General features: G+C 36.7%; 1 protein-coding gene across 2 annotated transcripts in view; it reads left to right on the top strand.

Moving 5' to 3' along the window:
* tox2 (TOX high mobility group box family member 2) overlaps positions 1-13083 on the top strand; it is a 205622-nt gene that overhangs the window by 45499 nt on the left and 147040 nt on the right. For both annotated transcript variants that reach the window (XM_088338842.1, XM_088338843.1), the window contains exon 2: positions 12550-12642. In XM_088338842.1, the coding sequence (XP_088194968.1) occupies positions 12550-12642 (93 nt within the window). The remainder of the gene's footprint in view (positions 1-12549; positions 12643-13083) is intronic.

The raw sequence follows: 13083 nt of genomic DNA, 5'->3' as shown, positions 1-13083 counted from the left end.
TCCTTGGGTAAGACACTGAACGCCTATTACCCCCAATAAGCAGGTTAGCGCCTTACATGGCTGCATGGCCGGCTATTGGGAAATGTGAAGCGCTTTGTAAAGCGCTTTGGGAAGTCTTGACTTGAAAAGCGCTATATAAATGCAGATCATTTCATTTCATTTCATATGTAGTTTCAAATTCTAGTATATTATACAATTGAATTTAGAGCCACGCAGTAAAAGAAATAGAAGTTAATGCGTACACCAACCTTTAGATGGTATCCATCAACCGCCTAGTGCTAGTGTACCCTTTCAACAATTATTTTTGTATACATCTCGCTACGTAACAAACAATACTACGCATCTCTATACATTTTTTAAAAAAATTGTTGAGTAGAGAGCACAGTTTAGACCCCGTTTCAGTACTCGACTGGTTGAGTTAGTCAAATAAAAAGGAATAGGAATAAATCTGTGTGAAGACATTTATTGCTCACTTTTTCACCATTTTCTGCCACTATTTTATTCTCAGCAGTGACCACTCACCGCCTACCTAGGCCTTGGCCACTCTCTTAAGTGATTGCTACATTTCATCATCTATCGCCCCATTGAGGTATCATTATGCAAATGATAGGCAATTCAATTTCAGTTGGCCGCACGGGAGGAGGATTCTAATTAGGACTAGGCACTCAAGATGGGGAGAAACATGGCCGAGCAGAAAGAATGAGAAATTCAAATGGATGGAGGAAAAGCATAAGTGCTCCTTCAGGAATCGACTATATCAGCCGTCTTGTGTCGAATATCACACAAAACCGTTTTGTCTGTACGTTATACAGATTTAGATATATTTTAGAAAAGTTGGTACCCTGGCAGAAGGGAACGTCCCATTTGAATTTTGAGACTGTAAACTAGTTGAATAAAACAACTAATTTTTTCACCTTCGCTGCAACAGACAATGAATAGTCACTCAATTCCATATACAGTGGAACCTCGGTTTTGTCTCAGTTCGGACAAATCGGTGTTCGACCAAAAATTTTGAGAAATTCTTGCTTCGCTGTTCGGTCAAAAAATCGGAGTTCGAACGCCGGTACGCTAGGGTGCGATGCTGAGCGGCGTACGGGTGTTTTAGCCCCTAATTATGCCTCCGAAGAAGGTCGGTGCAAGCAGGACAGGTGAAAAAAGACAATTGTTCATAAAACTATTGCCTTTAAGAAAGACATAATAGCTAAATATGAAAGAGGTGTACCAATTTCCGATCTTGCTAGTGAATACAGCATGGCTAAGTCTACTATCAGTACGATAGTAAAGAATGTGAAATGGAGTGATGCGGCTAAGGAAGTTAGCGCTATAAGCAAGCAACTGCCGCAAGTGTTGGAAGAGGTTGAGAAACTTTTGATGATTTTTCTCTCCCCACCGTCCACCACAAAGGTAAGAAATCCTATTCATAATCCTTTTTTTAGAAATTTTTTTACACGTTCATGTCCGTACAAAAGATTACGCTTAAACGAACATAGGATTAGCCTGGGTTAGCTTCATGTTTTCGTTCTATCTAAATATTCAGGGTGTTGGAACGGATTAAAACGATTTTACATTACTTTTAATGGGAAAAACGATTTTCCGTGATCGACCAAATCGGTTTTCGAACAGGGTTCTGGAACGGATTATGGTCGAGAACTGAGGTTCCACTGCAATTGATTGATTTGTTTCTCATCATTTGAAAAAAAAATAAAGCCACCATGAGACTAACACAATTTTTGCAAGGTACGAAAATGTTTTTAATTTTGTGATGACATTGTAGAGATTAAAGGAAATGTTATGAGAGTAAACTAAAATGGCTGTGCGCCATTGGAGCAAAACTATTCTCGGAATATGTAATTGCCACCTTATATATTGCTTGGAAAATATTAACCTCATGATGCAAAGGATCCGAGGAGAAAACAAAATAAACCTGGAGACTGGAATATATATACATATATATAATAAAATTAATTAGAAATATTTCCAAATCAAGAGAAACTCTTTCTAGATCATTTAAATCTATAAAACTACACCCTTTTCCCTCTTTAAATTACATTTTATTTAAATGCTACAAATACAGTACATTTGAATATTATGTTTCTCTTATGGTTCTAATTTTCTAAAACATTTGTGTTTAGCTGAAACAAGGTTTTAGGATTAAGATTAAGTGTTATTAAGACAAAATGTGAGATATTGTAGCCGGTGTGTAAAAATAAGTATCTTGGGTTTTTTTTTTGTTTTTTTGGTCATTTGTTTTTATGGAATGATTACAATGTTTACAGTTTTTCCACATTTATTTTAATGTAAAAAGGCATAAAATAAAACATTAAAAAAATAGATAAAGGTTTTTTTCCACATGATTTGTAGCAAAAAGCTAAAAATAAGAGTAATTAGTTCTGTACAATTTTTTTAACAAGAGTAATTAAAAAAAAAAAACCTTTCTCTTAAAATATGAAACTACTATTTCCATTGAGTTTTTGTTGTCCTTCTGCTAACTGCTGTTTCATAAAACTTGTAAATCATGCAACACATACTCCACAAGTCTCTCTTTGAAAAACAAATAAGCTGTATGGATTTTGGAACGTTATTACTCTCTGCCGCCATATCTTTGCTTAAAGTCATGATTGCAGCCTTAGCTCATCTATGATGCTCTTGCAAGTATGGGCATTTCTGAGAAGCGCTCAAATAAACTCTTCTTTTTTATCTTCTTTGGGGTTTTTGGTTGGCGTTTGGACCCTACTTGAAGTATGCTTCTTACTACTTTCATCATTTCTTGCTTCTTTTACAAATAAAAAAATGAAAAACGCGGAGCTTGCATGACGTCAACTCTCCAGCACTATCCTCGCTTATAATATGTTCCGCCTCGGACAGCTTCGCTAAACGTACGATGAAAACAGATAGGAAAATAAAGCATCAGGGCTCTTTGAACTTCGTTGGGCGTTGTTAATACATACTTAATAGAGAAAATATTTAACCTTCAACTTTTCAAGGACACCTTAAACGGCTCACCCCACCTATAGTTCACACATTATTATTTATGTTTTACATCCGCGCATACTGCGTTAGAATATATGCAAGCATATGAAAGCTGTGCCGCGCACAGAAAGAGCGGAGAGAATTGAGCTGAGCTCAGGGCTGCCGACAAATCTCACAATTGGAGTCTTTAATTCAAAGCGGCGTAACAGACTTCTCTGAAACTGAATCAAGTGGCTGTCGTCAGCACATCAGCTCGTCCTCCTCCTTGTCGTCTCTTCCTCTGGCTTGTTATCCTCCTCTCCATCACACTGTCATGTTGCTCTCTCACTTTTTATTCGCAATGAGAATTACTAAGTCAGTCCTTTAGCAGTAACGCGAGACAATATTATAGAGAAATTATCCCGACATGTCCGTGTGCATATGTTAGTTTGTTATTCAGACGAGCTGGGACTTTTAAAGGTACCCCCAAATTCTTAAACAGACTAAATGTGAGGAAATAGTATAGTACATGGATATTGCATAAAGATCTCTATGTATTTCATTGATATATTCCAATTATTTTCCGATATAACAGCAAGTCACGCCCTGAACAGTACCATGAGCTTTTAAATGATCTCCAATTCAATTGGTAACTCCTGCTGGTGGTTCTTTGGTAACCTCCCAGCAGTTTTTTGCACTTAATGCGTTTTTATACTTCCAGTAACATTTTAGAATGCATTTCCTTTCCTCACAGTTATGTCTTGCCGCCATCACTCAGTCCAAAGGGTTCATTCTATAAAGAAAAAACTGATAATTGAGTTATCAGCTGCATTTTGTATACCTTTTTTGGGACACCATGTATAATGGTCGAAATGCACTCACAATTAGAATGTTGTGCCACTCCCGTGGACTGCGCTCAAAGCCAATGTGCAAATCAAAGGAAAGATGGGGCTTAAAAAATTTGCCCGACTCGACCCAAGTCGCGGGTGTATAAACCCGAACCCGCCAGAACCCGACGGATTAAGTTGATTTGAGCAAGAAATAAACCCGAAGTTTTTATTTGCTGCCGAAGTAAAAAGTGTTACTCCGGCCATGTGTAGATCAGTGCTGAACCGTGCGTTTCGGCTGAACTATGCAACTTGGGGTTTACTTTGGGCCGAGTCCCTCAAGTCAAGTGTGCACTGCAAGTGCAGGGCCTAGATGAACAGTTTGGCGCTGTGCAGTGGACGAAAGTGAAACCCAACAAAATGGCACCGAAAAGAAAATCATATTCTGCAGATAACAAGCTGAAAATAGTGAAAAATTTGTCCAAAAAGTAGAAAGAAAGTATGTTAAGCTTGTAAGCTGTTGGCAAGAAGCAGTAATGACATCTGACGTGGCGGAAGTGGAAGGAGGAAGCCGCGCGCCTTTTACCCCAACATCGACGAGAAACACTTCTTTTTGGATTTAGTAATTTCGAGTTTAACTGATAGTTTGGTAACCATTTTTTATCTAAATAATTATTTCAGATTCAGATTCGAGTAAAAGTAAGTGCATGCTGTGTTGATCCTCCACGAAGGGAAAAAAAACACGAGAGAAACTGGACCAGCCTGATCCAATGATTCTGGCCTGAAATGTAGGTTGGGTTCGGGCCCGGGCCCAAGATCTTACCCTTTGTGCAAATAGCTGGCTACATTTTATGTACGTGCTATTTTTTCTTAATTATTCTTTTGAAGATACCTTCATGCAACAAAAACACTTTTTTATTTGTCCGTATTGCAAGTTAAGTTTTAAAATGTATGAAAATTTAGCGCTTAAAAATGGATTTATATTACTTTATCCATCCATCCATCCATTATCTGCACCGCTTATCCTTAGTAGGGTCGCGGGGGTGCTGGAGCCCATCCCAGCTATCTTCGGGCAGTGGGCAGGGGACACCCTGAACCGGTTGCCAGCCAGTCGCAGGGCATATATTACTTTACTGATATTTTATTTATAAAATAATTTAGGAGGAAATATAACATGTAAATATAGATGTCTGCATGCATATTCATAAATTTATTTCAAAATAATTTAATAAGCCCATTTGATCTTTTTTTTTTCTTATATTCCTGAGGTATTGTCTTCCAGACTCTGTATTGGAAGATACAAAAAATCCAATTAACCTATCATTTTTTTTCCTTGTGGCCCCGCCCCTCAGATGATTTTTTTAAGTTAAAATTTTTGCCAATCCCTAAATTTAAGTGTAGCAGTTGTTACTTTCAGAACATTATATCGCCAACGTTTCTTGCCATCACACAAAAAATCGGTATGACGGCATGCAGATGGTGCGCGATGTGTTGAAGGAAACGAGATAACATTACAGTCACAGGATTTCCTATTCAAGTCGTTTTCCCAAGATTCATTCCCTCCAGATGCTGCAGGTAGTTAAAAAAGAAGAAACGTCTAAATCTCCTGGCATCCATCTGTTGTCATTTGGCGGCCGAGGTTTTGTTTGGCTGCGCTGGGCAGTTGTGGCGTTGTCGTAACGGCGTGTCGTTTTGTCGACGGCAAACCGCCTCGTGAAAAAGAGACGAGCGGTTTTCAACACCGCACATGAGTGAAAATGGAAAAAGTCTGTCTTCTTTTCTCTGGGCTGTGTGGGACACACTCGGCAAATTCACTTCCAAAAGTGGCCATTGGTTCCGCTCAAGTTGAGTTCGTGGCACAAAAGCACGTAACAAAACAAGATTTCAATTGTAAAGTTTTGCACCACTACGTGTTTTTGCTGAATTATTGGGGTCACTCGCCTAGAGGTAAGATTGGGCCTAAAACAGTTTAGCCGGACACAGCACGAGCCCGGCAGATTAACCCTGATTTGCAGGACGGAGCCCGAAGCCACACAAAAATCTATATTTTATTTGTGAGGACTCATAGAGATTAGCGGTCAAGTCAAGTCATTTTTATTTGTATAGCCCTTAATCACAAAGAGTCTCAAAGGGCTTCACTGGTTTATACACAGACTATTTTTTCAGACTAACATTACACCATCCCCAGATCTGGAGCCAACATCAGGGCAAGGAAAAACTCAAACACCTCATCATGAAAGAGGTGATTTATGATAACAAATTATAGCCTGTCTTTTGAAACAAAATCTAAGTTAGACATGACTGTATAAACATATACAGCTTTTATATTTCTGGGTTTCCAGAGGCTACATTAACTGACAATTTTTCATCATTGACGGATACTTCTAAGAGTTGACGAATACAATTTTCAGGCCCTTTGTCATTTTGACGTGTTGAAAATTGAGCTATATACCAAAGCAGGAGTACGTCTCTAAGAATCTACAGTGACAGTGAAAGAGAAAGAGGCACAGAGACAAATAAGAACAATGACAGATGGATAATTATGAGAAAAAAAAGTCAGTGAAAAGGAAGCCTGACCCTAACGTAATGATTAACATTTAAGGCCCGACCCAGGCAGAAATTCGAGTTGAGTTAGGCTCGGACTCGAGCTTCAGCTTAAGATTTTACCTCTACACTGTCCTGATGGACCCCTTAGCAAACTATTTTTTTTTAAATTATTTTTATCATCAATTTAAAAACCCATTATACTCCATTCCGTAAGATGGTCATTCTAGAACCAGCTTTAAGGCTCATTACAAAATATGGATCTATAATACAAATCAATTTACAAGATTCTGATATTTGACTGCAGTTGTTTAGGTGGGAATAGTTGTCACAGATTAGTGTTTTTTACCTCAGGCATGGCAATCTTAACTGTCACTAAACGCACGGACATCATGAGGATAAAAAAATACATACGTAAATATGACTGTTTTCTATACATTTTGTTTTTGTCTTTGGTTTAATATAGTTATCCAAGTGTAACAAATTAAGGGGTCAATAGATTATTTGTACAAATAATCGATCGACGAAATAATCTGAAGGCATGATTGTAATACTTTTATCAAGATCGTCTCACACCACATCAGTGTTTAGTTTTATAAAGAAAATGGATGATAATCAATCTCTTATTTTGTGGTTTAGCTGTATGACATTTTAAGAGAATTATTTGTACCATTTTAGAGATTCATGATATTTTAACCGACACTCAAACACTCAAGAACATGTATTTTATACTATTCTAGCAGAAGTGAAATAACAAAAAAATGAAACCCTGTACTCAATTAAAAACTCTTGGTGACAGAAAGATAGATTCCTGCCCAGTTCAACTGGAGGCGCAGTTCAACTGGAGGCTGTCCAAAAATGGCACCTTACGCAGGTAATTAGTTCTGAACTACTGGAACTAACTGGTTAGCTTCCAAATGACCAACCAACAAACTAATAGATTATTCTTTGACATTGATGTGATTAGAGGCAGTTATGAAGCTTGTTAGTTAGCTAGCTAGGTACTGTAAGTTCAGTTCGCTATTCCTTTTTAAATATATCTTGTCTAATGGAACTTGAAAATCAGGACATCCAACACTTTTGACATCAATGCAAGCGGACTAACGTCAACATTCGTCAACAAATCATATTGCTACATACAAACAAACTGTGCTATTCAACTCCAGACCTGAAGATGGCAATAGCGGAAATGACAAAATTCCATCACCGGTACACAGCAAGGTTTTTTTCACAGTAGCTCCGCTGCAATACTTGTTCAAAATGCAAGCCGACTCGATAATAAAATGTATAAGTCTTCCATATGCACTGTTACTCTTTGCCATCTTGTTAATGCACTTAAAGTGAAAGATTATGGAGGAGGCAGGACGTCTTTTCGTAATGACTTCCTGTTCAAACTGTAACACAATAGTGTCCTGTATGCTTTAATCAGGGTTGGGTAGGGTAGGGTTACTTTAACTTGATTACTTTCAATTACTTTTGGATTGCTCCAATACCAAATATGCTAATAAAAGACAAAAGAAACTAAATATGAATAAAATTATGACTCACAACACGTGGTAAGCTTTCTCTCCTGGCTTTGATCTATTTGATCTCCGGCAAAACGAACATAAAATGCGACAGAAACAAAATGAAAATAAATCCAAACAGCTTGCCAACATCATTTTTGCCGTTCCATGTATTCCGTTACTCCCCAAGCCTGCACAAAATTTAGTAATTTTATTAGTTTCTTTTGTCTTTTATTAGCATATTTGGTATTGGAGTAATCCAAAAGTCATTGAAAGTAATCAAGTTAAAGTAACCCTACCCAACCCTGGCTTTAATGGTATACATGATGGAAAACTTTTGCCTCTTTAGCACACTTCCTAACATACTATGTTGGTCATGTACAGTATGTTTTATATCATAACATTTGGATACATTGAACTTATAACACCACTGTAAATAGTAATTGCATTTAGACTGTAATTGAGTGCTTGTCTTTATGTACATACACCATATGTTCGGATGTCTATAACTACTGCACTATTCACCCAGACTCACAGGGTAATGCGATTTAGTTTCTTAAATATCAGCAGTGTTTTCCACTCCTACTTCATGTCATTCATTGGCCATGCATCACTAAGTATGTACTGTACATACAAAGCGCTCTCCATAATGTATACACACAGCATGTATACATACAATCGCTGAGTGATGGGATTTCCCCTCGTCTGGGGCAGCACATTCCTCTCATCAGTGTGATGGGATGTGTGTGAGTTTTTTTTCTTTTTTTTTTGCTATGCCAGGAAGAATGTAGCCTAAAGAAAACACATGTTTTGTATTAGGTGCAGCACATCTGCGCCCCGCGTACTATTACGTGAAATAGCTAACGTTACAGGTAACTATATCCCTCAACTGTGCCTAACGGCTTTAAAGTGCCAGGCTAAGACGTTGTTGGAATTGTAAAAATCTTATACTGCTTATGGCTTGGAGGAATTATTTGTAATGAGAAGAACCATTACTTAGAACGAAATTGCGTGAATCGATGGTGAAATTAAAAGAAATCGTCAACAATTTTCTACATGCTAACAACATTGTATCCGAAAAAAAAACACTCGGGAATCATAATCTCCCATTTTAGTACGGCATGTTAAGGGTGGATGGATTGATCCAAATATCAATATTATCGATACTGAGCATGTTTTTGGATCAGATTCAGACTATTGTCCTGGGATCAATCCCATCTTACAATTTTTAGTAGTACTATTTTAATGTTGTTTGTAGATTGTAAAATTATACATACATTATTACAAATTGGATCCAAATGTGTTTAACCTTTATTTCCACTACTGACTTTATTTTCATATTATTGTTCAATGTAAGTTATTTTAAGTCAAGTAACATTTATTGATATAGCCCTTAATCACAAAAATGTCTCAAAGGACTGCACAGGATTACAATGACACAATTACCTGATCTTAAACTAACATGCGGGCAAGGAAAAACTCAAAACCTCAGCGTGAGGAAAAAAGAAACCTTGAGAAGGGGCCTCACAAGTGGTAATCCTCCTTTCAGGATGACCAGGGTGAAATAGATTTAGCATTTTAGTTGTCTTGTTGACATTTTCAAACATTACTTGTGTTTTCCTTGCATTGCATATTTTTGGTTGATTCTGTTACCTTTTGTTGAATCATTTGTATAATACAAGTACTTTATTTATACTTAAGATTTGTATTGTAGTTATTTAATGAAAAATAAACCAGTTCCATTTCCTTAAATCTTTGTGCTGTGTTCATCATGATTATAATAAACTAGTAGTGGTTTATTTCTGATAGTGTTAAGGTTTTTTACATTGTATTGTTTACACTATTTGCACTTTCTGACTTTCTTTTCCAAATATTGTGCCCTGGAGGGATTGTAATTGTCATTAACATTGTTATATTTGAATTTTAGTTACATTGCTAGATAGTTTGACTGTCTTGACTTTTGTTCTGAAACAGTTGTTGTAGTTGAAGTATTTTATTTTCTATACTGTTTAATGTAGTAGTTGTTAGATGAAAAATAAAACATTTGTATTACATTTTTGTTCTATAACTATGATAAACTTACTAAGGGGTTAGGGGTATTCAATTATTCAGTGATTATGACATTTCCAACCAAAAGGTATCAGTATTTGATCGCAATCAATACATACTACCCGTGTATTTACAAGGATAGGATTAAACCAAAAATTGCTATTATCGCCCAACCCTTCTGCATTTTCACTTGTAGTATGCGAGGGCTGCGCTCCATTAGCTAAGCATCCATTTAATATGCACATTATTCCATCACTACTAATAGTTTACTGCATAGTGCACATAGCATACTGTTGTTTTCATCCCCTTGCCCATTATCTCCCATTCATGGCATGGGAAATAAGCTCTGGAATACATTGCTTGTGGGTTTTGCTGCACCGTAATTGCATGGTAATCACTCTACATTCACAGCAAGCCCATAAACGCAATCTGTTTTTAGCACATATAATATATACAGCGAGCAGGCTGCTTATGTTTGTGTGTGGATTTCGTTTTTCACTCGAAGGCAATTCGAACGCATGTGTGTGTGTTATACATGTATGTCCGTTTTTCACCCTTTAAACATAGTATTTTTTCTCAACGTGTAAGAATTACCGAACGTATTCACGATCACTTTACGACTGCATGTATCAATAACAAGCAGGCCGCGTCCGTGCAATAGCATGGTACAGCTTGTTTGAAATGAATGTTTGATTACACTTTCTGTTGTAGTTAGATTACTTCACTTAAACGTAAGACTGCAAAAAAAAAGCTTTCACTGACAGTTAATTTCTCTTTTATTTGATATATTTGTAAGCAGCTTTTCTGTTAAAGAAAAAAGAGTTTTTGATGTAACGAGATTATTTCAACTATCTTAACTTATTTTAAGGTAAAATAAGGAAATAATACTGTAAATAAATAGGCATCTTCGGATAAAACTTTTCCTCCCTCGGATCTAATACTAACTTTGCAGCCTACAGTATTGTCTGATACCAATTATATCCAATCAAATATTCAGAAACTCTGCTGTTATTGGCAGTTTTTTTCTAATCCAAACATGATAAATTGAGTTTACATTTGGACAACTATGGTTTTTAGGTTAATTTCGGTGATAAGTTTATAGTTTTGTAGGCACTCACAAAAAAGGAGAAAATACATCACTGGATTTTAAACTGGAAAGAAGAACAGGAGAGGACTGTACAAGAAACCTCCAAAATGTCAAAATTGAAATATCTTCTAAAAGCTGAGCCCTGAGCCCTCTCCTTTTATTAAATATCCTAGGTTACAGAAAGCAGATAGGGCATAAAAGGTGTGCAAGACAAAGAACAGCAACATTATTGGCTGATAGTAACAATGATGCATTGTCAGTGCATAATAGAAAAAAAAACATCTGTGAGGTATAATTGTCAAAATATTGCACTAGCATCCTATGCAGTCTCCTTTGCAGGTGTTCAATATTAAAAACAGAATAAACATATCATTCTCGTAACATTTATTAATTGTTAGAATATTGAAATGTGTCACTGCCTATGGTCATTATTTTGTAAGTTTTCTAGTCATACCCTTTTCCTTTTAAATAAATACATCACTATTTTAATCAAGTTAAAGTTAGTGTCTGTAACTTCAAAAATGTTTTTTTTGGTGAAATCATCATTTCAGCCCCTGTCAACCTGCCTGTGTGCCACATGCACCTATGAGTATTTTTCAGAAGCGCTTGAATAAATTCTTAGTTTTTCATCTTTTTTGGGGCTTGGGTCGGCATTTGGACTGCTTTTGAAACAGTCCATTTCTTACTTTCACCATTTTCATCGTAGAATAAATGAAAACAACCAATTAACCCCCCTGCTTCCCCTGCCTCCTTTTGTCCGGCCTAATGCGCTATGTGGCCTTGATAAAAGCAGATAGGCGCGGAATTTTTTAAAAACTTTTTAAGGACACCTCAAACTATGCACCCCACCTTTAATTATTTAGTGGTAATCAAGGCACCTTATATCTATCCATATATTGGAATGTACTTATCTACGCCTTGTTTTAGTCACTTGTCATTACAATATATCAATTTATCTAGTCGCTATACAGCTGCCATGTTCTTATCAACCACCTGCAGGATTCCGTTTGGACAAATGATGTGTGCTTTGGGAATTTTCCACTAACTCCCATGATCCTCTCCTTTCCTCTATAAATGATTGTCAGTCATTATGAATGTGCACATGCCCAGAAAATTCAGTTTTATTGACTTTTTGTAATGAAAACCTCAAACTGCTCGTTCCAGCACTTGTTTTTACCTGTCCTGTGACCCTAATGTTGATCCGAACATGCTTAGGCAGAAAAAGTATATTCCCTGTTCAGAATCCAGAAAATAGTCTGTTTTTGCAAGGGTCAAAACTAGTAACCAGACAAGTGTTTGGCCTTGAATAGGACAAGCAAGTAAAGGAAGATGGATAGACTGGTAGAAAGTGTTTTTTCAAGTTTTATCATATTCACTATTCATTATTTGAATTGATGTATTTGTTTATTTAGAGATGGGGAACAAACTTACAGCTGGTACTTTGTACTCTGGCCGGAGACTACAGAACTAAGCGCATGCACCATTGAGAGGTTCTGATAGGGATGCAATTTCTGAATCCCAATCTGTCTCTGAATCAATCCTGTTTTCTGACAAATAAGTAGTGTTTTTTGTGTGTTTGTTTTCTCAGAGCAGATACAGTGGTGCAGATCGAGGCGTGAGGCTCTATAGTTCTCTGCCCATGCGCCCCAATCCCGACGGCAAGAGACTGCCATCCTCTGGGGTAAGTCTCTTCTGGATTTTGTAAAAAATAACCGAAAGCTGAGAGTCAGTCATGCTTCATTTGTGGGCTTAATGTCTCGACACGTAACTTTAATCGACATTTTTTTCTTGTCTGAATTAGTTTTAAAATACATTTTAATCTAAATTTTGAAAACAATATGGAAAAATATTCTTGAATTTGCATTTGTAACCATCATCGTCAAGTAAAATACTATAGATCTAAAAAGCCTGTATGAAATGGAAATAAAAACTGGGTGATTAAAATCAAAATTTTGATTTGCAGATTGGGAGGAGGGTTCTGTTGCCCTCAAAATCTAATGTTAAAATCTCATTAAATAAAACATGGAAAGGTTTATATTAACTCCCAAAAAATTCCTAGGTAAACATTTATTAAAGTTTCTACAAACTCTATGAATGGATGCATACCGATAGCAAGTTCTGG

This window comes from Urocampus carinirostris, chromosome 6 (assembly GCF_059441175.1).
Source record: "Urocampus carinirostris isolate Australia breed hairy pipefish chromosome 6, RoL_Ucar_1.0, whole genome shotgun sequence".
In the NCBI taxonomy this organism is placed as follows: Eukaryota; Metazoa; Chordata; class Actinopteri; order Syngnathiformes; family Syngnathidae; genus Urocampus; species Urocampus carinirostris.
The sequence above is the reverse complement of the archived record's forward strand: the minus strand, read 5'-3'. Positions and strand labels throughout refer to the sequence as shown.